A 27,481-nucleotide genomic window follows, 5' to 3' on the forward strand; every position below is an offset into this window, starting at 1 on the left:
GTGAAAGGAAGTGAGCCTTCTTTGACCCCTGCTCAATTCTCAACCAGAACTGGGTTTATGTGGTTAATTGGGCACTGGAGTCAGAAAGACCTGGGTTAGTAGACGTGTAATCTTTGGCAAGTCACTTGACATGACCTAAAAAGTTTTTCTGTCTTTAAAATAGGGAAGATGATCTCTATATCCTAAGGTACTGAGAGTATGAAATGTAGGAATGTAAGTAAACCATGAGCCTAAGCTCCTTGATTCCCATTTTCTCTGGAGGGATGAGGAGGGCAAGAGTACCACGCCTAAGAGAATGGGCACCATGGGTTCGTGTGTGGGGTGAGGGGGATGTCTGTAGTAGATGTTAGCTATTATTATTATTTTCCAAGAAGAGATTTCATTCCCTGATATATTATGGCTTGTAAATGGATATTTTTCTGTTATGGATAGTAGCAGGGATATAAGGGATCCTGCTGTTTGCAGAAAAATACCACTAAGAAATATGCTCATTAAGTGCAGAACAAGCTTGTCCTTGGGGAACTCACACAGGGCTGCTTCTGTTTCATGCAACCTCCCAGAAGAGTGTTATGGAGGAAACGGTAGCCAGCCTAAAAAAAATCAGGCCCAGTGTAATCCCAGCACTTTGGGAGGCTGAGGCAGGAGGATTGCTTGAGCCCAGGAATCAGAGACCAGCATGGGCAACGTGGCAAAACCCTGTCTCTACCAAAAAGTACAAAATATTAGCAGGGCATGGTGGCATGTGCCTCTGGTCCTAGCTACTCAGGAGGCTGAGTTGGGAGAATCACCTGAGCCCAGGAGGTCCAGGCTGCAGTGAGCTGTGATTGCACCACTGCACTCCAGCCTGGGTGAAGAGCAAGACACTGTCTCAAAAAAAAAAAAAAAAAAAAAAAGTTTAGAAGAAGGAAACTTGAGGAGATTCCACAGACACCAAACACAGCAATGGACTTTCTGCTTTACTTCTCTGTTTCCTACATTAAGCACCATGTTAATTATGAGAACAAGGTAGATTTAACATTGACTTGATCTATATTTAATTTCAAGAACTTAAAATAGCAACTGAAATAGCTTCATAGTTAATTGATAGATTTAAAATAATCTTCAAAAAATCTTTAGGACAGGCATAGTGGCTCACGCCTGTAATCCCAGCACTTTGGGAGGCTGAGGTGGGAGGATCACCTGAGGTGATGTGGTGCCTATTCACATTAAAGGTGGGTCTTCCTCTCCCAGTCCACTGACTCAAATGTTAATCTCCTCTGGCAACACCCTCACAGACACACCAGAAACAATACCAGCTATCCAGGCATCCTTCAATCCAATCAAGTTGACACCTAGTATTAGCCGTAATACTCTCCAATCTTTTTTCAGTGTATATATACATAGTACTTGACAAAATTGGGATTAGATTGTAAATACTTAAATTTTATAAAGAAAATGGCATCTTCATTTTTTTTTCTGAGGCTGTTTAGTGATTATCTGACGTTCCTGAACTCTGAGGGTCATTGTGAATCCCATTCAGATAAATACTGGCTTATTTGCCCAGAGTTCTAAATGGTTCTAAAAGCTACCATTGCGGCTATCCATAAAAGATAAATGGGAACTAAATTAGAGATCAGTTTAAGGGTTCTTTTTTTGTTTAACAGAAGAGAAACTAATTTTTTGTTAGTGCTTTATCCAAATGCGAAGTCTTTTATTTGTCAATAGACTACAAGCTCAAGAATCTTGTTTTATCTTCCTACCCCTTGGACATGCCTACTATGTAATAAGTGTTGAATTATTGGAACGTTTTCAGAGCAGAGAAATAATTAGTAATTCTATAATCTGGATGCTGAATCAATCATAATGAGAGAGGAGAACATGAAAAATCAGTTGTGTAGACAGCTAAGGCTAGTCTTCAGAGAAGCAGCCTGCCTGAAAAATCACAGCTACAGGCAAAAATAGAGCAGCCTGGGGAAAACTCAGACTGCACCTGCACAGATAAGCAGGCAAGGTCCAGCATAGGAGCCTTTTGTTCTTTGTGTGATTAGCAGGCTTCCAGGAAAATGTTTCCTCCCCTCTCAGACATGAACAAGGGGGACTCCATAGGAGATTGCACTGCAAACAGAGGGGCTTACCTAAAACAAACCCACAGTTATTCAAATGAGAAAAAAAGCTATGCTTTGTGCTTACCTAGAGACATCTCACAGCTGTATAGACAGGTGGAGTTGTGAAGACAGGTTTCCAAATAAGAGAAGTTACTCAAACAGCTACAGGGATGAGAGGAGTTTCTTATATGAAAGCTTTTACATTCGACTGTAAAATGGCACCCCCCTTGGGCTCTCCTCTCCACTGTGGAGAGCTTTCTTCTTTCACTTATTAAACTTTTGCTCCAACCTCACCCTTTGCGTCCATGCTCCTTAATTTTCTCAGTTATGACACAATAAGTTCAAATAACACCTTAGACAACGAGACCATGGACCCTGACCTATTTCAATAATATTGAAGCATTGGGCAGTTTGAAAGAGGAAAGTTCTCAACAGTTAGAAATTGTAGTGTGAGTTATCTTAATGATGGACCTTTGAATAGCATTGAGTACAGTGCCAATATCTGAACAAGGAAAATAATCATTGTATTTCCTTTCTACTTCATACAGTGTAATGGCTTCAAGTATTACAACGTAGATGTCTGGTGTTAACGTATACAGTGTTGGCTGTTTAAAAAATGACCAGTAATTTAAAACAAATTAATTTTGAGAATCTAACATACCATTCATGAGTTAATTCTTTCTGACTGGTCTTCTCCATTCAGTTAATTTTGTTCCCTTCTGCCAGATTAATTTACTCTTTCAACAAATATTTTTTGAGTGCCTATTATGTGCTAGGCAGTGCTCAAAGTGTAGGGGATATGGTAGGGAACAAAACAGATAAAATTCCTTGTCTTCATGGAGGAGAAGACAATAAAATTTATGATAGGATTTCAGGAATTGATAAGTGCTATGAAGAAAATAAAAGCAGAGTGCCACAATGGAATGACTGTGCACCTGTGTGTGTGCATGCACACGCACAGTGGAACAAAAGAAAAGTGATTCTTCTTCTTTAGTACAGCTGTTGCATGGGTTTGAGTACTTTTGGCAGCTCCAGGAAACCCAAAGTACCTGTGGCCCATTGAGAAGGTGTGGCCCCTGCTGCCAGAGGCTTTAGGAGTAACCTACTTTCTACAGAAGAGCTCTGTGGTGCAGAAGCTGCCACATGGTAACAAGCACATGGTGCAGAAGACAAGCACAATGTCCTTAACCACAGATTACTTAACAACTCCACCTACTTTAAAGATGTTGAACTGATGAGAAAGTATTAGCTACGGCTCAATGTTGTATGTGAGAAGTACTTTGCAAACCTCTGAAACACTTTACACATACTGTTATCAGTCAAACTGGAAGTAGAATGTCCACAGTGCAGTGTAACAAATGTGACATAAGCATGAGTTAAGAAACAGTTGTAATTGGAAATATGAAAAAACATGCTTTATTTGTTTATTCCATTGTTCAGCTTCTCTTTAAATTCTTTCCACATAGACAAACTACTTGACAACAAAGTTTACTTAGTTTTCTAAACATTTGGGATCATCTCTAAAATTAAAAAAATTAATATTAAATGTAGGATCAAGGATTTCAACCATACAATATATTGCTTCTGGGGTCTGCTGTACTATTCCAGCCCTAGTGAATAGTTAATGCCTTGAACTATTCCTATCACCACAGGTTGCCAGGCCACCAAATAACGAAGCCAATCCAGGATTTGTCCGTAGAGAAAATGTGTGCGCTCCCAGCTAAATCTCAGTTAAGGAGGTTGTTCTGTATACAGCCAAGTAGCAGAAATATTCATAAATATTCATAAATGTCATTTGCAAATATAATAAACCTCACAAATATAATAAACCTCACAAATATAATAAAGTGTAATGAATGGGTATTTCCTTTCTTGTTAATTCAATGTGCTTAATTAAAAGCCCCTTATGTGAGTTTTATAGCATTATCGTTATAATTGTTACTTACACCACACCCAATTTCTGAAAATAAACTGAAGCTCTTTACAATAAAATCCCAAACTAGAAAACAAGAATCAAAGGCAAGGGTATATGCTAAAAGAAGGAAGAAGAGGGGAATGACTGTATTGGAAAACCAAGGATAGTGGAAGCTGCTCTAAATGAGCAAAAACAGCTCTGGGCTTTCCCATAGTCATACACCAGAATGAACCCACTGTATATTACAAAGAGTAACACTGGTTCATCAGATAAGAAAGACCTTTTTCTGCTGTCTTTGATAAACTGTGCTAGGGAGCTTAATGAATGCACAGTGTTCCTGACAACAATTTTACAAACAAAATGACAGCTTTTTCACATGTAGTTTTTTCTTATATTGAGTTTCAATAAAAGAGTAGTACATGTTTTGTTCAAATTTACTTTCTCAAGACTACATAAAGAAATGAATTGCCCTTTGTTAAAGTATCATTTGAGGTGACATTTATGATCATATTATCAATTTTATAACAAAGGTTTATGCACTGAGGTTTTATAAGTTAATAACCAAAAACTGTTCTGGATTTGATATCCTCATTTTAGAAGAGGAATTCCGGGACAGTGGATGAACAGGAAGGTGGAAGGATCATCACACACCTTTAGCCTTGAGCTGTGCTTGAGGGGCACTGACTCACCAAGAAAGGCCAGGTCTGTGGATGGAGTGGGCACTGCAGAGCGTGGTCTCTTGCAATGCTATGGGCCTTGAGACCCAAAGATCCACTGATGCTGCCTCCTTCTCTGATGCCCTCCTTGAATCCCTCCCTGATCTGCAGTGCCCGGAGATGAGGGCATTGCTGCCAGTAGCCACTGTTAAACCATATGTGTAGGGTTGGTGAGGAACGGGAGCAGAGAGCAAGGAAGGTGATTCCTTTAGCATAGTAAAATTTAGCTGACTGTTACTTAGAAAGTACAGAAAGGCTGTCTCTTAGAGAAGAGATAGTACTTGGCAGGTTGATGCCAACCTCTCAGGGCTCTTCTGCTTAAGGGAGGATATGTTTTAATTCCATTCCCACCCCGCTTCCTGAACAAGATATACTATGGTCTTGAGATAGTGAGGTTGAAGACTAAGTCTTTCTAGTTAGCGCCAGGTGGGGGTCATTACCTTCCTGCGACCTTAATGTGACTTGACTTTATTCTGTTGTGCATCTCTGATGTCTATACAAATCTCAGCTGCTGCCAGAAGCTGACCAACTCTGTAGATCTTTATTTCTTTTCAATATTGTTATCACTAGTGTTTGGCCTAAGAAGAGATGATGCATGGCATGGAATTTAAAAAGCCAAAATCCAGATGGGGAAATAACTACTCATTTCTGGGAATAATAAAATTTGGTACACCCTAACATATTTAAAAAATAGTTTTTGGTACTCTAGTTCATATTTCAGCTTTTAAAATTTCAATTCCAATTTTTCTATTTATGCACCTATCCACCCACCCATCCAATTCACCCATTTATTCATCCATCAAATGTGATGCAATGTCTCATCACATTTCCACTACAGCCCTTAATGTGGAAAATATAGAACATAAAGAGTGGAATGTTCTCTGGCATTTAATTTTCTAACCAGAATAGTAATATAGGCACAGAGGAGAAAAGAGACCATAAATCATTTTGAAATAGATGGTTAGGGAAAACAGGAAATTTTCTGCTGGAACTATACAAAAATACTGAAAATTTTCATTGAAGAACATATCCCCAGAAACATTCAAGATAATCTCTTATAACCTTTTTGTTTTAAAGGATACGGATTACTGATCATCCTCTTCAAATCAACCTTCTCTTTGCAGTAAGGGCAAGTCTGCTTTTTCCCAACGATACACCAACCTCGGATGCAGAATTCATGAAAGCTGAAGCATCTTGTTAGGGAGGCTTGTAGATATGAAAAGGCAATGTCTGGTTCATGATGGTATGAAATGGTCCCATCTTCGGGGTCTAGTGGTGGAGTCAAGACTTGATGAGGCACATCGCTTTTTTCGGGAGGCTCTGTAAGGGACCTGACAATGACAGTGAGCTTGGAGTCACAGCTGCATTCGCTTTATGACCCTGAGGAATTTACTTAGCTTCTTGGCCTTCTTGCCTCACTTGATTCTGGTAAGAATTAGATTAGATAAAGAATGTGAGTCCTTTTTTTTTCCCCTTTACAGTGATGTCTTCCATAAGTGTATTGTTATATTTCCCCACCTGTTATTGTGCATTTCTCATGCATTTACTGAAGCATTTCTCCGTTCTACTTTTTGTGCATTATTCATTAGCTTCATGTAATCAGACTTGTCTTAGACAGTTAGACAAGTTAAAATTATCTATGGTCATAAAGTTACAAATATTTCTATTAACTTCATAATTTTTTTCTTGACTTTTAAAAGTACTAATAAGGAGCCAATTATTTTTAATAGAATATATGCCTACTAAACTTAACTTCTCAAACTCTAGGCATTTACAGATCCATTTATATACATCTCCTGGTCCAGAAAGTCTGACCCTTTTTCCCCAAACTTGAGAGTGACCCCAAGTGTTCTCACAGCACCAGGGACTTACTCTAGTGTGGCACGACTTTTGGCACTTACATGTTTCTCTTAGACCATGTGTTACCTGTAGGACTCTGTCTCATTCATTTCAGTGTCCTCAGCACCTTAAGCCATGCCTAAGAAATATTTATTGAATGAACATTTGAATGACTCCTTCAAAACTGATTATTTTTGGAAATATATATTTCCATGTTCCCTGATACTATGGATTTGGGCAAAATGAACTATAATGAAATCCATCCTATTGATTTGTTTATTTCTACAATCGCTGCTCCCCATGTGACTTTCTGGGCCAAGATCACATGATCTGACTGGCCTGCTACACACCCAGGTGAACAGCAACGATGTAGAAGTTCCCTCCCTAACAAATGGAGGAGCTTGGAGGTGTAGCAAGTCAAGGCCATGTATATAACTCCTCAGTATTAAATTTCAGTGTAACCAGGAGTTTCCATTATTTTGTTCTTGGGATTGGGGTCATTTTTGCAATATGCTTTAAAATAAAGTGGTGTATTATAACAAAGATTTTGAACCAAAACTCAAACAACCTTTCATTCAAAAGGGCTGGAATACAGCTCCATCTTCCACAGAGGTACAGAATTCAGGAGCCATTGAGCCAGCACTGAAATGTCCACATTCTCTCTAATGTTCTTTTTCATTTTCAAAATCTCAATGCTGAAAAACTTCCACACTGGCAGAACTGCTGCAGAGCAAGACTCAGATAACCCATCCTTGTTAATATGACTCATATTTGCCCATTTCTCACTAATATGACTCATGCTAAAATGGGCCATTAATAATACTCCCTGAAAAGCAAATTTAAAGGTGACTACATTTTAGATTATATATGCACACATGTACAACAATCCCTAAGGGCTTTTAAAGGTGGAGAGAGAAAATATTTCCATTTGCAAATGGCAGAAGGGGCTCTGTTCCAACATTTGAAAAATAAATAATATTTAAAACTAGGGCCAGACTTGGAAAATTGCTACAAAGAATGAATTTTTTGGGAAAGGTATCACACTGAAAAAAACACTACAGAAATCCACAAAGGGGTATCTTTGTGTTTCTTCCCTTAAGATTTTAAGTCTTATGTGTTGGAGTAAAGGCTCCTATTACTTTTGAGATGCATTTGGTCCAGGTTTTACTCTCAGGATTGAATAAGTGGAAACTGTCCAGATTAAACAGAATTGAATCATAGGTACTGGACACCGAGGTATGAGTGACTAAATTAAGTGAGATTTAGGCAAAAGACACATGGTTTAACCATCTCATAATGCCAGAGCTTTGAACTAACTGGCTACATAGCGAGGACATTATTAAATTGATACTGTACTATAAAATAAAGATAAATGATGCCCTTTTTTGTATTTAGGAAGAATTAAAATACTGGCGATTGGCCAACCTAAGCCTAACTTTGGTATCCATAGCAAAAGTAGTATCCATACATGTTCAGGCAACACAGGTTGATTTATTCAGGGGTCTCGATGCCAGCATTTTTCAGTACATTGCGGTTTTCCTTAATGGTTACTGGAGTCCCCATAGAATGCTGGTTTCCAAGCCCAGGCCATCTGATTCCTATCATATGAAGATCCCTCAGCCAATGGATAGCTATTTGGGATAGAACCCATTGGTAAAGGAGCCCAATGGTCCAAGAACAAATGTCCAAATTTTGGTCCCTGCTTTTGTAATCCAAGGTGTCTTGCTGCCTGTGGCTGTATCTTCTTCTAAAGACTGAAGTTGAGAAGGCTTGGTTTCCTCCCTTGGCTGTCCCCAAGACTACTGTTGCCACAGGTAGGTTCCTAGGATTATTTCTAGGCAAAGCACTCTTTGTATTTCTTGGTCTGCTAAGATTCAGACCTGGGACTCCACTTGGATAGTCTTAAGATTCCCCCTGCACCTGATACTTCACTCTTTTTCTCACCTCCAAACCCCTTCTTTCCCTGATCTTTCTTGGCTATCTGCTTGCTTATGACTTCAACCAATTTCCCCTGCTAGCACCCTGCTCAGATACTGCCTTCCTGTCTATGTGGCATTAACAGTCCTCTTTAAAAAGGAAATTACTGGAGGAGGAGGAGGTTCACCTTAATTGGCAGTTCATTATTCAGCAGAAAGACCCAAAAAGAAAGACCGGGCGGGAGGATAAAGGATTGGGGTTTGGGCATGGAAGGTAAGCAAGATGGAGGAGATGGGGACAGGAGGAAGAGAAGGAGGAAAGAAGGAGGGTTGCTGAAGGCCAAACGATTTCCTTTGAAAAGGATACACATGATTACAGGAAAGCTGGTAGGTGTTCTCAATGAGCCCTTCTTCATCAAGCTCCACAATGATCTTCTGCCCACAGACTGCACAGATATTGTCTGATAAGCTCCTTGTAGGCAACCCGCTGACACTGTAGAACTATCAGAGGAAATGGACAGAGCACAGTCAGAAAGGAGAGCACATGCCACTCTCTGAATGCCAGGCACTGGGACAGGCAGCCCTTCGCACATAGAATCTCCACTGTGGCCAGGCATGGTGGCCCATGCCTGTAATCCCAGCACTTTGGGAGGCTGAGGCAGGTAGATCACAAGGCCAGGAGTTCGAGACCAGCCTGGCCAACATGGTGAAACCCTCTCTCTACTAAAAATACAAAAAAATTAGCCAGGTGCAGTGGTGGGCGCCTGTAATCCCAGCTACTCGGGAGGCTGAGTCAGGAGAATTGGTTGAACCCAGGAGGCGGAGGTTACAGTAAGCCGAGATTGCACCACTGCACTCTAGACTGGGTGGCAGAGCAAGACTCCATCTCAAAAAAAACAAACAAACAAACAAAAAAAAGAATCTCCACTGCTTCTAAGATGGTTTAGAATGTGAAACACCGTTTCCTGTAAGAAGAATGCTACAGAGGGGTTAAGGTTTCCAGGCAAAAACCCATTGAATTCCAAATGGACCCAAAGCACATGGCCAATTATAACCTCTCATCTAACCTCCACATTGAGGAATCCTTACACAGGAATCATTTTTATCCAGGGCTGGAGTTAAGAGGAAGCTTCAGAGGAAGCCTTTGAGTTAATCCATAGATTGGCCCTTCCCTTTATTGTCCTGGAGATTCTGACTCAGATCTCTGGAGTAAACCTAGGCATCTCTCTGTCATTTAAATCCCCATGTTTTAATTGGATGCACGCTGAGTAATCACCATTGGAAGGCAATGCATTTAGAACTTCACCTTGAGATATCTGCATCTTCCCGTACTGTGGATAAGGAGTGGTTCTCAATATTGGCAGCATATTAGAATCCCTAAGAAGCTTTTTTTTTTTTTTCCCCAAAGAAAATTATTTTATAATAGTTTTAGGTTTAAAGAAAAGATACAAAAATAGTACAGAGATTGGCTATATACCACATATCTAGTTTCCCTATATTATTATTAGATTGATTTTAAGGAATTGGCCCACACATTTGTGGGCAAGTCAGAAATTTGCAGGGCAGGTTGGCAGGCCAGCAGGTTGGAAACTCTGGCAAGATTGATGTTGCAGTCTTGAGGCAGAATTTCTTTTTCTCTAGGAAGCCTCAGTTTTTGCTTTTAAGGCCTTTGACTGATTGGCTGAGGTCTATGTGGAATATTAAGGGTAATCTCCTTCATGTAAAGTCAATTGATTACAGATGTTAATCATATCTGCAAAATATCTTTGCATCAACATCTAGACTAGTGATTTTACCAAACAAATGAGTCTCATAGCATAGGCAAATTGACTCTAAAATTTAATCATCACAACCTCTTTAAGGGAGGAGAATTTATATAAATTATATGGAATTCTTCTGCACAGATTTGACTATTCTCTTCCACTTATTTATTTATTCAGTCATTTATTGATATCAATGTGGACTCATGGATATTTATTTTATGCTTTGGGTTATAACCCAATACTACTACTATTACTATTTTGTTGCTCAAATTCCAGCTTTGGCCATTGGGAGCTCTTTCAGTTGGCCCCTGTGTCTCTTTGATATATCCCCAATCACTGTGGAGTTCTTTTGTTTTGTTTTTAGCATTTTCTTGCTTTTGGTCACTATGAGACGCTCCAGGCTTATATTGTGTATTCTTCGCTCAGACCTATAATCAGCCATTTCTTCAAGGAGCCCCAGTTCCTTTTATTGTAAAATGATATTAGAAAACAAGATCTGGACACTCTGTATGTTCACTGTTGCTGGGGTGTCATTGTCCCTAGGACCTCTTAGCTGACAGAGCAAGGAATTCATCTGTACATACTAACACACATACACACACACAGATACACACACACACATATCTGTAAATATTTCTATATGTATCCATTATATCTATATTAAGCTAAACAATTATAATTACAGAATACATGTATGGTGGTATCAAAATTGTTAACCCATAGCCTTGTCAGCAACAACTTTATCAACTAGAGTACAGTGCTTATGACACAGTTTCTTTTGTTTTTAGTCTTATGATCTCCATTCATTTCAAAGTTACTTAGGTCAGCACCTTTTTTTCCCACCCCTTTCAATGAGGTTATTTCACACATTTTTAATATGGTTAGATTCTTTTGGCATGATCTGAATTCTATCCTTGGATTCTCTGACTTCCTAAATTATTTTTTAAATTTTCATAAATTTAAGGTTCACACTTTCTATGGATTTTGACAAATGTATAGTTGTTATGTATCCACCATTATCGTATCACACAGAAGAGTTTCACCACTCTAAATTTCCTGTGCTTCACCTATTCAACCATGCTGCTTCCCTAAAGCCTTGGCAACCACGGATCTGTTCAGCAACTCTATAGTTGCGCCTTTTCTAAAATGTCATATAGGATGCAGTTGTACAGGATGCAGTCACACAGGACGGAGCCTTTTCAGACTGGCTTCTCTCACTCAGCAACATGAGTTTAAGATTCACCCCATGGTTTGGATGGCTTAATAGCTCATTCCTTTTCCTAAGGACTTTTTTTTTTTTTTTTTTTTTTGGAAGCAGATGTACTGGTTCTACTCCCAGAGATTCTGACTTACTTGCTCTGGTGTGGGGCTTAGGCACTGATATGGGAATGGAGATTGTATCTCCTTACCTCAGTCACAAGAACATGCGCAAGTGTCTGTGGACACACAAGCGCGCACACACACACACACACACACACACACACACACAATCCCTCATTAATCCAAGTCACTGGTGGCTGTACCCATGGCTTGAGGCAGTGGTTTTTGTAGATTTGGTAGCTGGAATAAACAGACAGGATGACAAGATGTTAAGAACTGGTCGGGTTGGATCAGGTGAGAAGTTTCCCAAAAGCTGGTGCTTACAGACTTGGTTGTCTTGCCAGGTAAAGTCTCTTCTTCCTGGTCCACTTGAGAACAGCCACATATAATTCTAATCTTCCTTTTCTGTCCATAAACACAAGAGGCTTTGGGAATTTTCCAAGGAGTATAACTTCTGTTTTTTGTTGGAGAAACTGGGAATTAAAATGCTCCTTCCTGTGCTCACATTAAACCTTATAAGAAAGGCAGTTGTATTGTTCCAGCATTTCACCACAGAATTTGGGTTGCAGGCTTTAGGAAAAGAGTAAGATAGAGCCTATGGTGGAGGGGAAGGACAAATGCGGTGGGGAGGAAGTCAAGGTCATAGCCACTTAGGTCCTGCTCCAGAAATGGACGGAACACTCTAAAAGTTCACCCTTTTCTTACTACTTACGTTTTTTTTTTCTTTTTTTAAAAAAAATTTAATTTAATTTAAAGTTCTAGGATACATGAGCAGGTTTGTTGCATAGGCAAATGTGTGCCATGGTGGTTTGCTGCACCTATCAACCCATCAGCTAGGTATTAAGACCCACATGCCTTAGCTGTTTTTCCTGATGCTCTCCCTCCCACTCCCCTGACAGGCCTCGGTGTGTGTTGTTCCCCTCCCTGTGTCCATCTGTTCTCATTGTTCAGCTACCATGTACACGTCAGAACAGGCAGTGTTCGGTTTTCTGGTCCTGTGTTAGTTTGCTGAGGATAATGGCTTCTAGCTCCATCCATGTCCTTGCAAAGGACATGATCTCATTCCTTTTTATGGCTGCATAGTATTCCATGGTGTATATGTACCACACTTTCTTTATCCAGTCTATCATTGATGGGCATTTGGGTTGTTTCCATGTCTTTGCTTTACACTCATTTTCCACTTCACATCTGGCTGTGTACCAGGAGACACACATAGAGGACAGAGATGTGGAATTCTTGAAACTACTAAGTCATTCCTAGAGCTCTTAGTTTGTAAGTTTTTAGGAGATATGCATGAGTCAGACACAGATAAATGCCCTTGATATCTGAATCAGGAATACATCTAACTAGAAAGTATGTCCATTCTGAATTTTAATCTTAAAAGAGTTCAAAAAAAGAAAAGAAAAACAACTGTTAGGGATTAAAAAAATTCTAGGTAATAGTATAGAGTCAGAATACATCTAGCACACTTTTTATATCTTGTACTTCTATGCTATATAATGTAACTGGTATTTATAAGTATTACCCAGAGGCACTGTTGATTCTGAACTGTTTTATGCAGCATCAAATATAGTTTTTATTTGCATTAGACAGTGTTTCAGACAGAGCTAAAAGGTTTTAGTTATTGTTAATGTTTTACTAATCCTTAAATGTTGGCAATTGGAGTGTGCTAGATACAATAACACAAATAATTTGCATATTTTATTTTAAAAGATGCCTTATTCCACAAGTATCCTATATACATAAGACATGTATTTTCCAATTAATTAACAGAGACAATGTTTTGATGCAAGGAGAATTCAGGGAACAACTGGGCTAAGTGAACTAAAATAGTTCCAAAGGAAACGGTAATCAGTATATGGAGAAAGACTTATTTATTTCTGAAAATGGATGCGACATGTAAGATGAGACCATTTCTCCACGTGTCATAAATGGTTTCAGAAAATGAAAGCAACACTTACCCCTATAGTGGAAGCCATGTAGTCTGAGCAGATCTCGGCAAAGTCTCTCCCCATTACTCCATAGTAGAGGCCGTAGAACAAAGACACAATGCCAAAATCCATGGAATCTCTAGCTTTGATTCTGTTGAAAACAACAGTATAAGGAAATAAGAATGTGGCATATTTCAAAACAGCTGGAGTTTGGAAAATATTTCCTGTTGATAGTATCTAAGAGAACCTTGTGAGTATTTTTTTTTCATTTTTTTGTTTGATTTTTCTTTTTTTAAATGAAATAATTTAAAATTCTCTAAATTTCCCTCAAATTGTAGCACTCAGTGCCAACTGGACAAAGGAATTCTTGAGACAGCTTTCAAGCGCTTCTTAGGACTGCAGTGCCTAGACAAGCTGACTCTGACCAGTGGTTTGAGGCTCAGCTACAGGTAGGCCTCAGCAGCTTGTAACAGTTTCCATCTCCAGGCCACACCCCAGGTAACTCCAATGGGTAGATAACATTAAAAAGTACTAGAGCAATAGTTCTCAGCCCTAAACATAGATTAGAATCACCCGGGAAAATTTAAAAGCACATTGACACATGGGCCCACCACCAAGGACTGGAGTTTAGTTGATCTGGGTTGGGGTCTGGACAGCAGTATTTTTGAAGAGCTTGTCAGTGATTGATTCTTTAATACAGCAAGGATTGAGTATGTCTGCTGTATAACTTAGATTTTTGTAAAATGCTTTCCAATGATCTTTCCTAACAAGTGCTTGAGATAGATATTATCACCCCCACTTTGCATGTGAAAACATGGAGACTTAGAAAACATTATTTGCTTGACACAACAATTGGTACATCACAAAACCACAAATCAAGCTCATATCTTGAAGCCCTTGATTACCATGCCAGAGTTGCTATGTACTAACTGAAAAAAACTTTTTGCAAGTTAAATCACATTTCAATTATACCAGGATTCTTTGTGATCATCCCCCCACCCATTTTTTTTTCTCTTAATCGAAAGATCTCTTTTAAAAGTGAATAATGTGCCCTAAATTTAATTTGTGAATCTAAATAATTGCACATTTGTTTTGCTCTATCTATAAAACAATCTCAAATACCAGCAGTGAGCCTTGGTGGTTCTGATTGATTCAGGGAAGGGAGGAAAGTGTGGACAAGAGTTGGGTAGTCTGTCTCTAAAACCTATTTCTGTTTTCTGTTCATTGCAGGAAGAAATGGTGAAGGCAGACAGCTTTGTAGATTTAGAAGGTACAGATTTTTGGGTGATATGAACTGAGGCTTCCAACACATGTGGTAGCTTCATCCTTTCAGGATTTGTCTGGGTATATCTGAGAATTAGGACAGTGGAGGAAATGAAGAGTATCTTCCCTCCATGTCCAGGGAAATATGTATTTATAATTTTATTGATAAAAAGTACAGTAACACACTTGTGGCCCTAGGAAAAAAGCTTAATACAATGATAATCATCAAGTAGTGAAAACAGAATAGTTACTTTTCTGAAGGGTTAAGTTTTTGGTATGCCTTACTGTAGGAAAATTCATGAATGAGGATCTTGAAATCTTATGAGGTAATAGTCTTGGAACAGCTATCGTTCCTAGTGATTTCAAAAAAATTCTTATGAGTATTTTTATGTTCACTAAATAAACCAGTATAGAGAGTATGTTAAAAAAGATATTACAGTGTCTTTCTATATCCTAGCCTAGCAATAATAGATCTGTACAATTACTTTCTACCCCTTTTCTGCTAGAAAATGTTAGATGCTCCCACTCTGAAAGTTTTATGAAATGCTTATAAAATCAGATTGCTACACTGCCCTAGGGAGAGCCCTTTCACCCAGGGCTGACTCTCCCTCCAACTGCCTTCCCTATTTTCTGAGTAAAGGATTGATGATCTCTCCTTTTCAATTTCTGTTATGGTCCCAGAAGTTTAGAGTAACTTTGATGTGAGAGCTATTCTGGGGGATTTGTATTTGAGCTGCTTTCCATAGGTACGCTTTGCATACCATAGTGTGGTATGTCTTCAATCCCCTTTCCAGGACACAGGCTGGTTACTCAGCCTCAGTTGTGCCCCTGAGAATGCCATCCACAGCATGTCTCAGCAACCACCTTAAGTGGGAGCACAGCTCTAGTCAAAGTAGTGGTTATCCCAACTTTCTTTGTCTCTCCCTAGACTTTCTTGCTCTTTTATACCTTTACTTCTCTTTCAATTTCTTTTTTAAAACTCCCAATCTATTAAACAATAGATATCGACATGTTTTCTATCCTTCAAATCTTTTTTATTTGTTTATTTGGTTTCCCAGCTTATATTTTTTTCCAATTAAAATTATTTTTGAGACAAGGTCTGGCCATGTTGCCCAGGCTGGTCTTGAACTCCTGGCCTCAAGCAATCCTCCCACCTCTGCCTCCCAAGTAGCTGGGATTACAGGCACGAGCCATGGCACCCAGCCTCTTGCAATTTCTAAGCATTCACTTTTCCTCCTTTTCCAAGTATCCCCAACACAAGGCATTTCATGACTATCAGAAACCAAATTCAAGAGAGCAGTACTGTCCAATGGAAATACAGTCACAAATACAATTTTAAATTTTCTGTAGGTGCATTTAATATGTCAAACAACAACAACAACAAAAAACAGGTGAAATTAATCTCACTGATACATTTCAATTCTATCATTTCAAAATGTAATTGATATAAAAATGTTTTTTATGTAAGTCTTTGAAATTCAGTATGTATTTTACACCTACAGTACATCTTATTTCATATTTTAGGTGTTCATTAGTCACATAAGCTAGTGGCTACTATATTGGACAACATAATTCTAGTGGTTTTAGATAAGAAGATATATATAAAAGGAGATCTAGGTACTTGAGAATTTCGTAGAAGAGAGATTAGTTTAGTAAGAATTACTCTAGCACAATTGTAGGTCCACTCTTAATAGTAATCTTTTAAATTTGCAGACCCAATATAAATTCTCCTTAAAGCTCCTAATTTTAAAAAATTATTTTGTAGGGTGCTTCTTTCTTCCCTTTCTATTGGTTTTCCCCAGACAAGACTATGTGTGGATATGTACTATAAAACATGTGTGCATGGAAAATTGTAGGGCCAGATGCTTCCGGATTAAGAGAACATGACCAGGTGAGTGTGCCACGCGAGTGCTTGGAGATATTAATGTCTTAATTGGAGACACTTACTTGAAAAACAGATTGAATCCACACATTGTAAACATGATCGCCAAGTAACCCACAACACCAAATGCATAGCTGAGTTTGTAGATCAAAAGAAACCATTTGTAGACCAACCTGTGGAGTGAAAAATGGGGAGAAACACAGAACGTGGCATTATTAGAAAATATTTTGGCTTTTTCAAAGACTTATAAATCAGTTTTTAGTTTCTAAAATTATATTTATAACACACAGAACAGATATGTATAGCAATAAGCATTATATGAATAGAACTATCATGCTTATGTGTTTCTGTGTATATGCATATGTGAATTCTTTTTAAATTTGTCTACATCCCTCAGATGCTTCACTTAAAAATAGCCTTCAGGAAAGGTTACTTTTTCTGGGACCCTGCCTCCCCACACCACCCCCTTCTCATTTGGTCCTAGGGTTAAGCTTGAGTGGTTTCAGCAGGAGTGCCTTGGAGGTGAACAAAAAGTGGGATGAGAAGTCAAAGGGAAGTCCAGACCTTCTTCCCCAGGAGTTTTTCTTCCCTCTTGTTCCGTTGCCCCTTTTTCCCCAGCCCCAGTGCAGATATCACCAATAGTGGGCCCAGCCCTCATCCCATTTCCCCTCCACCCAAAGAGCCCTCCCCTAGCCCAGGGGATGAAATGACGGGTGCCCCAGGCTACTTCCTTCTGCTGTGTGGAAGGGTCCTGTGTGTACCCCAGCACCCTCTGTGACCTTCTAAGGCCTTTCCTTGTTCCCAAAGGGTCTAAGTGGAGAAGGAAAAGGATGAGGATGGAGGGTGATTGGAGAGAATATAGAAGGAAGCCCTCCCCTCTGCTGGTTTCCTTTTTCACTGGCAGTAAAGGCCCTTAGAAAAAAACTACAAGGACCACGTGACAGCTTCATGTCTAGGAAGACGGGGGAAGAGGTTGGGAGCCCAGTTCCATTCTTGGAGGGCCACAGCAGAGGGGCTATGCCCATTGGTACAAGAGGTGGTAGATGGAAAAGCTGGGGGCTTATCTTTGTTGCTCAAAGAAAATGAAGAGGTGGCTGGAATGCTGCTTACAAGGGTGTGCAATGGCAGAAGGCCCTGTTTGCCTCACAACCCTTTCCCTGCACATCCTCTTGGAGTCTCTTTTCTGCCTTTCGTCCCAAACTGCATTCGGAATCTTGTTCCAGAGATTTAGCCCCACCCTCTCACCCCCAAGCCCCGAGCCCTGTCTCTGACTCTCTCACCTTCCCCAGCTCACTCCCTGTTGGAGCCACTGTACCAAATGCTTAATATCTATGATATTACTAGTGTAAGGTTTCAACGTGATTTTAATAGGTGCTCTGTTTCACTGAGTTCCAGTCAGAAGGGATCTTCTAAACATTATGGTTTAAATGGGTTATGGGCTAGCCCATGAAATGAGTTGTCATATATATCACTTCTATGGTGAAATGCCTTCTGCACTTCAAGCAACTGATATTCAAGGACAGTCTGTGCTGCCACCTCCTCCACCAGGTGTGATCCTGCCCCGGGGGGCAGTAGGCAGGGGTGAGCTACATGGGGGAGTGGGCAGGGGTGAGCTACGTGGGGGAGTGGGCAGGGGTGAGCTGCACGGGGGAGTGGGCAGGGGTGAGCTACATGGGGGAGTGGGCAGGGGTGAGCTACGTGGGGGAGTGGGCAGGGGTGAGCTGCACGGGGGAGTGGGCAGGGGTGAGCTATGTAGAGACAGAAACTTGCATGGGCTGCAGAAGTTTGCTCAAATTACTGTGAGGCTGTGTGGCCTCAAAAGGAAGCCAGAGAAGGCTTTTGGGGTCTTTCTGCCACAGTGACTCTCGAGCCATGGGTTCTTTTCATTTGTCAGTACTGAGCAGCTTAGATCATTGCTCAGAGCAGCCAGATCAAGGCAGAAGTTTATGTTGCTAAAAGTGGTGATGATGGAGAAACAGGCAAGCTCTGAGAAGGTCCCCTCTACTGGGCCCCCAACGCCTGCCAGTACCAGAATATGGTTCCTTGAACTCCACACACACTGGTGACCCATCTCCCTGCCTGAAGGGGCCTCTCTCAAACTTCTGCCAGCATTAGAGATGTTCTAGGACTAATAACCTTTAAACGGCAGGGTTTCTCTGTGCAAAGCGGTTTGTTGAGTTAATGAAGCCATAGCATGCTTTTGGGAGCAGGAGCTTTGTAGCCAAGTAGTTCTTTGGTCTGATCCAGGGCTTTGCTGCTTACTGCCCATGGGACTTTGGTCAATTTACTTGGCATTCCTTCCTATGATTGTCTAATTTATAACGTGAGGATGATAACACTAGCTCCTAAAGTTATTGTGAAGATTGTGTGAGCTAATGTATTGATGTTTATTGACTTGGCACACTAAATGCTCAATATGTCATATCACTGTTATGGATGTGTTCGATTTTCCAAATCTCAAGTCCCCCTTCTCCTGCCATTTTCATGCTTATTTGGGGAACCTATTTTCAGGATCAGTAGAGTCCAGAACTTCCTCGCTACCCAGACTTACACTGTAAGGCAGATAAGCCAGATAGGAGATTGTGTAACTGCTTCAGAGCAGCCTCCAAAAGAAAAGCTTGGTCTTGGGTTGGATTTGATGTGATCCAGCCCAGCTCTTTGTGGCTAGTGTTTGTGTGTGTGTGTGTGTGTGTGTGTGTGTGTGTGTGTGTGTGTGTGTGTGTGTTTGAGGTAGAGTCTTGCTCTGTTGCCCAGGCTGGAGTGCAATGGCGTGATCCTGGCTCACTGCAGCCTCTGCCTCTGGGTTCAAGTGATTCTCCTGCCTCAGCCTCCTGAGTAGCTGGGATTACAAGCACCTGCCACCACACCTGGCTAATTTTTGTATTTTTAGTCGAGACAGGACTTCACCATGTTGGCTAGGCTGGTCTCAAACTCCTGACCTCAGGCGATCCACCCACTTCGGCCTCCCAAAGTGCTGGGATTACAGGCATGAGCCACCACGTGTTGGCTTATTTCTGACTCTGAACTTCACTGCTTGCCAGACAAACCAACTGTAGTTGAGAGGAAATTCACTTCCCCTTCTCTGGGCACCCTATCCTGAAACAACAGCTTGATGTGCTCTCAGAGAGGAACAGTAGGCTTTGAACTGCTGGTGCTCTCCAGCACTCCTCTCCACTGCTCTCAGGTCTGCCTTCTACAGCAATGCTGATTTCTTCACCCAGCTCCCCTCACCTGTAATGAAGTCCTCTGCTTCCAAATGGAAGATAGTTAAAATGTGACTCACCTGTAATACAATAAGTAAGCAAAGATCCATGATAATTCTGGGGCCTATTGCCTCTTACGCACAGGAGCTCCATCCTGACTGCTCTTCTAGAAGAGGCCCTACTTCACCTTGCTCACTGATGTCTCTTCAAATGGCAGCTAAGTTTGCTTTGTAATGTCAGTGGAGCCTCTTGACTCTAAGACGACTATCCTTTAGGGCTTGGAGTTGTGCAGGCAGGAAGAAGCTGAGAGGACATGCTTTGGGCATGGGAAAGAGAGTGGACATATGCAAGCCATAAAGGGTAATAAGGCAGCATTTGGGTATTTCTTGTAATAAAGTTCCTCTGCATTGCATGAACTGAAGTGCACAAAAACACTGCCTTTAGGTAGGGTAATTCATTATACAGTGGATAGGCAAACCATTCTCACAGAAATACAACACAGATTATATCCAGGGGATGAAAACAAGCACATTTTGATTCATCCCAAACTCAGAGCACTTTCACAAATCTTAAATAACTTAGAATATTTTCTAAGAAGGAGAAAGGTACCATACATTCACTTTACTGATTGATAAGCCAGACACTACAAGGGCTGTCCGAGACCCCATATTGGCCAGTTTATAAGGTCTCCTACCAGCACCCCAGACCTCTTCCTTTTTAGTTTACTGGAACTAAACTAAAATACTCATAACATGAATTCATGTATTTGGATTTCCATTTTTATCATCACATTTATTTATCTGATTTCTCATTGGGTATTTTTCCTTCTCCTAACTTGAAGGAAAAGTTGACATACGTGTTTCCTACTTTTTTAGAGGATGAAAACAAATGTCTAAATAATCATAAAAGTATTTCACTGGAGCTTATGATGTATTCTCCCAAAAGGTCAAATTTAGCATTGTTTTATTACTATTTTCCATTTTATACACTTTATCTCATTCCAGTTTTATCTTGATGAGGTTTCGGATTTTACCCACAGAACAGGGAGTGCAAAAGCAAGCCTGCGGGCGCAGTATGTGAAGATAAGCACTTCGGAAAGATTTGTGAACAATACAATGGAGTTATACACATCTTTGGAGGCTGACAATGGTCATTAAAGTGACCATTGGAATATTAAAGCATCATTTGTTATTAGAGTAATAAGTTGTCTATGACTTATGATTTATCATATATTTTCAGGTTGAAACACAACTTTCAACTCTTGCTTTATTTTAAAATGTGTGACACAACGTATAGTGGAATAAAGCAAAATGCTGAGGTAAAAATAAACTTGCAAATAATGCTCTAGAAATTTTAAACAATAGTTTCACTTCCCTTTCTTCTGCATTTCACTAGCTAATATCTGAAGTAATAAATTTTACATGCATATCTGAACTGCCATTAAATAATGAAGGCAAACTAACAGCAGTGTAGCTAATTTCTCAAGAGTTTTGCTACCAAAGGTAAAAGACAAGTAAAAGAAATGTAACGCCCCCACTCCCCAACCCAGGAAAATGGCTATAAAATATGCTTTTTAATATTTAAAAGAAAGGGGCTCCTGGGGAGAGAATGTATGGAATACATACCGTGGTGTCCTTCCTGAGAGGGGTTTTCGGGTAGCTCTGAAGAGGATGTAACTGGTAATAACGGAGAACATCCCCCACATAGACAGAAACCGCCACCAGTATAGTTTTATCGTGAAATATAAGGGGACAATCCACATCTGCAACAAGGTCACCAGCTGTCATAGAAATGAACAGAAAGTCTCTTTCAATGACCAAGTGCCTGAATGGCATCTCCATTATTAAATGAGTCCGAAGCATCTCTGGGAGAACCACCTTCACCATCATGTCTGTACCATGCAACTGCTTCACCATCAAACTGTAAGCTTCCTTAGACAGGCCAGGCCATGGAAAGTACGGGCACAATTGTCTGAAAATTCCAATGGGAAACAATCCAAAATCCCCGCCTTCTGTCACTTCCTTTCGTCTGACTATTTTAGATGGGGCCTCCACAGAGATGTGATTTTGGACAAGGGAGCCTCACTTTAGTTGTATAATTGGGGGTACTGATGCTTGCACTGCTTCCCTGCACTGACTGAGGCGGGGTTCAAACAAGATCAGGAATGGAAAGCACTCTGAAAACCATACTGCACTACACAGAGCCCAGGGGCTTTGTTTCTGTCATGTGCTCGTATGAAAGTGACAGCAATGTCAAAGGAGGAAGTGGAGGTCAGAGTTTCAGAGAAGCCCCTGGGGTTGTCTTCTGCCCGCAGTCCCTGGGCACTCTGCAAGGTTTCCTGTTCATTTGGTGCATAAATCCTTGGTGACCTATGCCATTGACCTGAGTCCAAGTAGCCTTCAGAGGGTCCTTTAATCTGGTGCCATTCCCATAGGTCAGGGAGCAGGGCAGAGTGAACTGTCTCTGGGTCACTGATGTGATATGGTTACCATAGCTACCCTCCTACTTTTCAAACCAGGCCAATACCAGCTAGTCAACCCTCTTGGGAAAAGCAGACAGCTTTAATCAATAGCAATATCCTTTGGTCTTTTATGTTTTCTCGCATTCAGACTAACCACCTGTTATTTGCTCAGAATGAATATAAGGGGAATGGCAAAGAGGTTTTTGTTTCAAGGGTGTACATTAACTAAGTTTTAGTGACAGCCTGCAGTGCTTTGTTGAGGATTCTGAGTCTGGATCCTGCTTTAGTGGTAGAGTCTTATGATCAGTTAATGAAGTCTGCCAGCAATGTGGGAAGAGTGGTTAGAGCTTGCTTATCGCATATTCATCATCCTGAGTATTAAAAAGGCTGCTGCCATTTGTTTTCTTTACCTTCTCAACCTTCGCAATAGAAAAGGGAGGCTTAGAACAAAAGATCTATGGATATATTGTTGGGTCCTTTAAATAGGTCTTGGTGATAATAGTCTAAGGTCAATAACCAAAGCTCTTGGACAGGACTTCAAGATAGAAATGAGAAAGGCAAGGCCACAGCCATTCTTCTTTCAGTATCAGATAAGAAGATATTTCCCAGGCTCATCATTCTCCTTTGATGGCTTCATCCTCATAAATGATCTGAAGTCTTCTTCGAATTGCTCTGAATCTTCTTTCAGAGAACCCTAGAGTTGCTATCATAGATATGCACTTGAACAAAAACATACACGGAGCAAGTCTGAGGTGAGTATCTGAGGAGTTCGGGAGCAAATCCTATAACTTACATTTTTTTTTTTTTTTTAACTTCAAGGAATACTTTCAGGGGGAAAAAAAAATTCTTTACTGTTGCCTCCATTTATCAGATAACTGCTTTAATTTTCCATCCTACTTTGTGGGTGTGGAAAATGAATGAGTTAGCACCTTTATGAAACTGATATAAATACACGTACATACATAGGAAAAACAAGCTTTACTCAAGGAAGTAGAATAGTTTTTAAGAGGACCCAAAACCACATGCTAAGTAACCAAGACTCAAGATGTGCTTACTTAAGCATTCAGCAACTTTGACCCTCTGCTATTGACAGTAAAAGTATGCAGCACCATGGCCAGGTGTGGTGGCTCATGCCTATAATCCCAGCACTTTGGGAGGCTGGGGTGGATGTATTTCTTGAGCTCAGGAGCTTGAGACCAGCCTGGGCAACATGGCCAAACCCTGTCTCTACAAAAATTAGCCAGGCATGGTGGTACATGCCTGTAGTCCCAGCTACTCAGGAGGCTAAGGTGGGAGGACCACCTGAGCCCCTGAGGTCGAGGCTGCAGTGAGTTGGGATTGTGCCACTGCACTGGGTGACAGAGTTAGACCCTGTCTTAAAAAAAAATGTGTAGCCCCTTAACAAAAATCTCATCAGCATATTGGTCATTTATTTTCTGTAGCTGATTTTGGAGATAGTTCTCTATCATAAATTATGCATTTGCTGACTTAAAAGTTCACTTCTGGTGAACTTTTAAAGAAGGAAATGGACATGAACTTCATCTTTCAAAGTCTGATCATCTGTTATTTGCATTTGTCATCTATTTTAAGAATTTGATTCATTTTTACATTTCCCCATAAAAATCCTGGAGTTTTTTTAAAATAAAAACTTGAGTTGGTTCATTTTAACTCAGTGGAACTATTATGCTCTTATTTTTGTACTTTAGATCTAAACCAAAATATAAGACTAATCAATTTCTTCTAATCTATGGAGTTACAATCCATGATAGTTTGGAGCTATAGCTGGACTATATTTTAATAAAACCAGTTCTCTTCCTATAGATCTATAAGTATGAACAATTTCTAGAAGACGTCAAATTTCTCTTGATGCCTAGATTTAATTAATAGTGAATAACAATATTCAATGCACAGACATGTTACTTTTAAAAATAGACTTTGGAGATCAAAAAGGAAAAGAAAGCAAAAAATCATTTGAATATATTATGTATGCAAATATTTTATTTCTTAACTATCTTTAAAATGCAAGCCAGCACCATATTTTCTCAATATATGAAGGGAAAGTTCAGAAATTTGCTCTGTGAATTCAATGATTGCATGGGTAGTCATTTTGAAATGAGAGACACATTTCATATCAATTTAAAAGATTCTTTAACCATGTCCAGAGTAGTTAAAAGTTCTCATTTTAAATAGTAACTGCCATATGTGAAATGTAGGAATGCTGTCCCTCATAAACAAACACATGAAATACGTGAAATCGAGGCACATACATGGAAAGAAGGAAGCCTGGCATCTGGAACTCATTAATAATGCCACAGGGGTCACCATCTGGGCATGTGTGTATAAAACACATCTGCACTACTGGCGACGGGTAGCTCATGCATCTGGATCACATCACTCACATTCTCCCCAACCACATATCATAGCAGGAGGAATTTCCTGATGAATCAGATGCTGCCCAAAAGTACCATGTTTTTTTTTTGGGTTGCCATGCACATAATGAATCTGAAAAGAATTACAGATCAAGCCAAAACAAAGATATCTTTCATTTGTCTAATTGTACAGAATGATGAATGGGCCGTGCAATATTAAAAGAAAGAAGGAAAGAGAAAGAAAGAAAGAAAGGAAAAAAGAGAGAGAGACAGAGGGAGGGAGGGAGGGAGGGAGGAAGGAAGGAAGGAAGGAAGGAAGGAAGGAAGGAAGGAAGGAAGGAAGGAAGGAAGGAAGAAAACAAGGGAAAAAAATAAATAAATTATGTGTGTTCATTTCCTTTGCACTGCAAATCCCAAACTATCTGCAATCATTTGTGTGTGGAGGGTGGTGGGATGGTGGAGGGAGGGCAGAGGTGTGCTCAGAGGTAAGCAGAAAATTATCATAAAAATAAACAGGAAACAATGCTGCTATCAGTAAAAGACAATGAAGGAGAGTGTGAATATAAAGCAAGTAGGAAGAAAGTATGGGTGGGCACGTGGTGACTCATACCTGTAATCTAGGACTTTGGGAGGCCGAGAGGGGTGGATCAGTTGAGGCCAGAAGTTTGAGACCAGCCTGGGCAACATGGTGAAAGCCCATCTCTACCAAAAATACAAAAATTAGCTGGGTGAGGTGGCACATGCCTGGAATCCCAGCTACTTGGGTGGCTGAGGCGTGAGAGTTGTTTGAACCTGGGAAGCGGAGGTTGCAGTGGGCCGACATTGTGCCACTGCACTCCAGCCTGGGCAACAGAGCAAGACTCTGTCTCAAAAAAAAGAAGAAGAAAATATGGAAATGGAATGTTGGCATACAAAGATTCCTTAGATTTTCAGTTGGTTCACTTTTTTAATCTCCACATAAATCTAGATGGCTGATTTTGTTATTTAAACTTTTAAAGGAGATTCTGCAATGTTATGTACATATGTATTTAAGTATGTATATATTTTTGTCTTGCCTCATTTTAAAAAGATTTGAGCAGACACAATGCTTTATTGGCCCAGTAATATTTTCTAGTATTTCACAGCTATTAATAGGCAGGAAGTTTGATTTAAATAGACCAATGCTTCAATCTGGAAAATTATTTGCACTGTATTGAGGCAAGTTAATAGTGTGTCTGAAACCCAAGTTCTGGGGATGTAGTCGTCAGGCCTTCTACTGATTTGTGGAGTAAGAGAAGGATTCTTTTTTGGCACTCTCCTGTCTACCTACTGCAGATATGGAAAGTAACTGCACATAAAGGAAGGTGGAGAGGGTGATGTTGAATGAAATTTTATTTCCAGTTAAATGCTGTTCAAAGCATTTGGAAATGATTTAACTTTGAGGCTTTGCCTACATCTATAACATATCAAGATTACCAGCTGGAAAGGGAAAAATTCAAACGCCCAGATGCTTGGACTATGCTGTGCTAAAAACGTGACTATTTGAAAACACCCAGGTATTTATAGTATCCCACATAAAATAAGAATTTTCTACCTTCTTTCCACTTTTGACATCACATAGGAGCAGTTAACATATTTCTATACTTTATTTTCTAAATAAACCATTTCTTTTGCTTTAGGTATTTATAATAAACTGCTCTGATGTACACAGCTCCTACAGACCACAGAACATAATCTATCTACACAAATTTAAAGGACCACTTCAGAAGACGGGCATACTTGTTAAAAAGTTGTGTCTGAAAATATTCTGAGCTTTTTGAATTAGTCCATGTCCTCTTTAAGTACATGATCTGAATTATGCATAAAAGAATGTGAAAATAATAATCCTTTATAATAAATAATACCTTCAGGGTAAAAATAATATGCATACATAATAATACATTAAGTGTACAAAGCTTTTACACATATTACTATAAGTGCACTTCCTACTTTTTTTTCTAATTTCCATCCCTTGCTTTTCTGTAAACTCCCATTCCAACAGTAAGTAACCTGGCTGCTATTTACTTAATTGTTCAATTCCTGTATACATACACAGCAGTATGGTAACTATTAACTTGTATCCCCATGGGAAACAATTTTGTCAAGTGGAATACAGTGCTTTTGTGCAGTTCCTATTGCCTTCCTTGTACAGACTGTTCATTTCCAAAGTTACTTAGAGAGGGGATGATACTTTTTCCCTCTCTACCCTTCAGCGAGGTTGTTTTCCATATTTTTAAGGCAGTTAGATCCTCTTGCACAGTCTGCATTTCTCCCTGGAATCCCCCAACCTCCTAAATGATTCTTAAACATGTTCATATTTTAAAGTCCGGTTTTTGTGCTGTACAGGTCTATGACATTTGACAAATGCATAATATATTGTACCCACAAATACAATATTACACAAACTAATTTTGCTACTCTAAAATTCCTGACCTATTTATTTTCCTCTCTTCCCCCCAAATCACTGATTGTTTTACTATCTCTATAGTTTTGTGGTTTTCAGAATGTCATATCATTGGAACCATACAGTATGTAGCTTTTTCATACTGGTTTGTTTCACTATGACTTGTTTCACCAAAGTTCATCCACGTCTTTTCATGACATGATAGCTTATTTCTTTTATTATTGAATAGTATTCCATTCATGAATGTGCCACAGTTTATTTATCCAGCTTTTAAAGGATATCTTGGTTGCTAACAGTTTTGGGCGATTATGAATAAAGGTGCTGTAAATATTTGTATGCAGGTTTTTGTGTGAATGTAGGTTTTCAATTTAACTGGGTAAATACCCGGTAGAGCGAT

General features: G+C 39.8%; 1 protein-coding gene across 13 annotated transcripts in view; it reads right to left on the reverse strand.

The window, feature by feature from the left end:
• Nucleotides 1-3,477: 3,477 nt before the first annotated feature.
• Nucleotides 3,478-27,481, reverse strand: part of RNF175 (ring finger protein 175) — a 49,918-nt gene continuing 25,914 nt past the window's right edge. For 3 of the 13 annotated variants that reach the window (XM_015450939.3, XM_074040657.1, XM_074040658.1), the window contains 5 exons: nt 16,695-16,802; nt 13,515-13,635; nt 8,838-8,971; nt 5,798-6,046; nt 3,478-3,804 (listed from right to left, as the gene is read on the reverse strand). In XM_015450939.3, the coding sequence (XP_015306425.3) occupies nt 3,684-3,804; nt 5,798-6,046; nt 8,838-8,971; nt 13,515-13,635; nt 16,695-16,802 (733 nt within the window). In that variant the 3' untranslated portion in view covers nt 3,478-3,683. Of the gene's footprint in view, nt 3,805-5,797; nt 6,141-8,837; nt 8,972-13,514; nt 13,636-16,694; nt 16,803-21,457; nt 21,613-27,481 lie in introns of those variants that run through there. The other 10 variants (XR_012435179.1, XR_012435183.1, XR_012435182.1 and 7 more) reach the window with 6 other exon arrangements.

This window comes from Macaca fascicularis, chromosome 5 (assembly GCF_037993035.2).
Source record: "Macaca fascicularis isolate 582-1 chromosome 5, T2T-MFA8v1.1".
Taxonomy (NCBI): domain Eukaryota; kingdom Metazoa; phylum Chordata; class Mammalia; order Primates; family Cercopithecidae; genus Macaca; species Macaca fascicularis.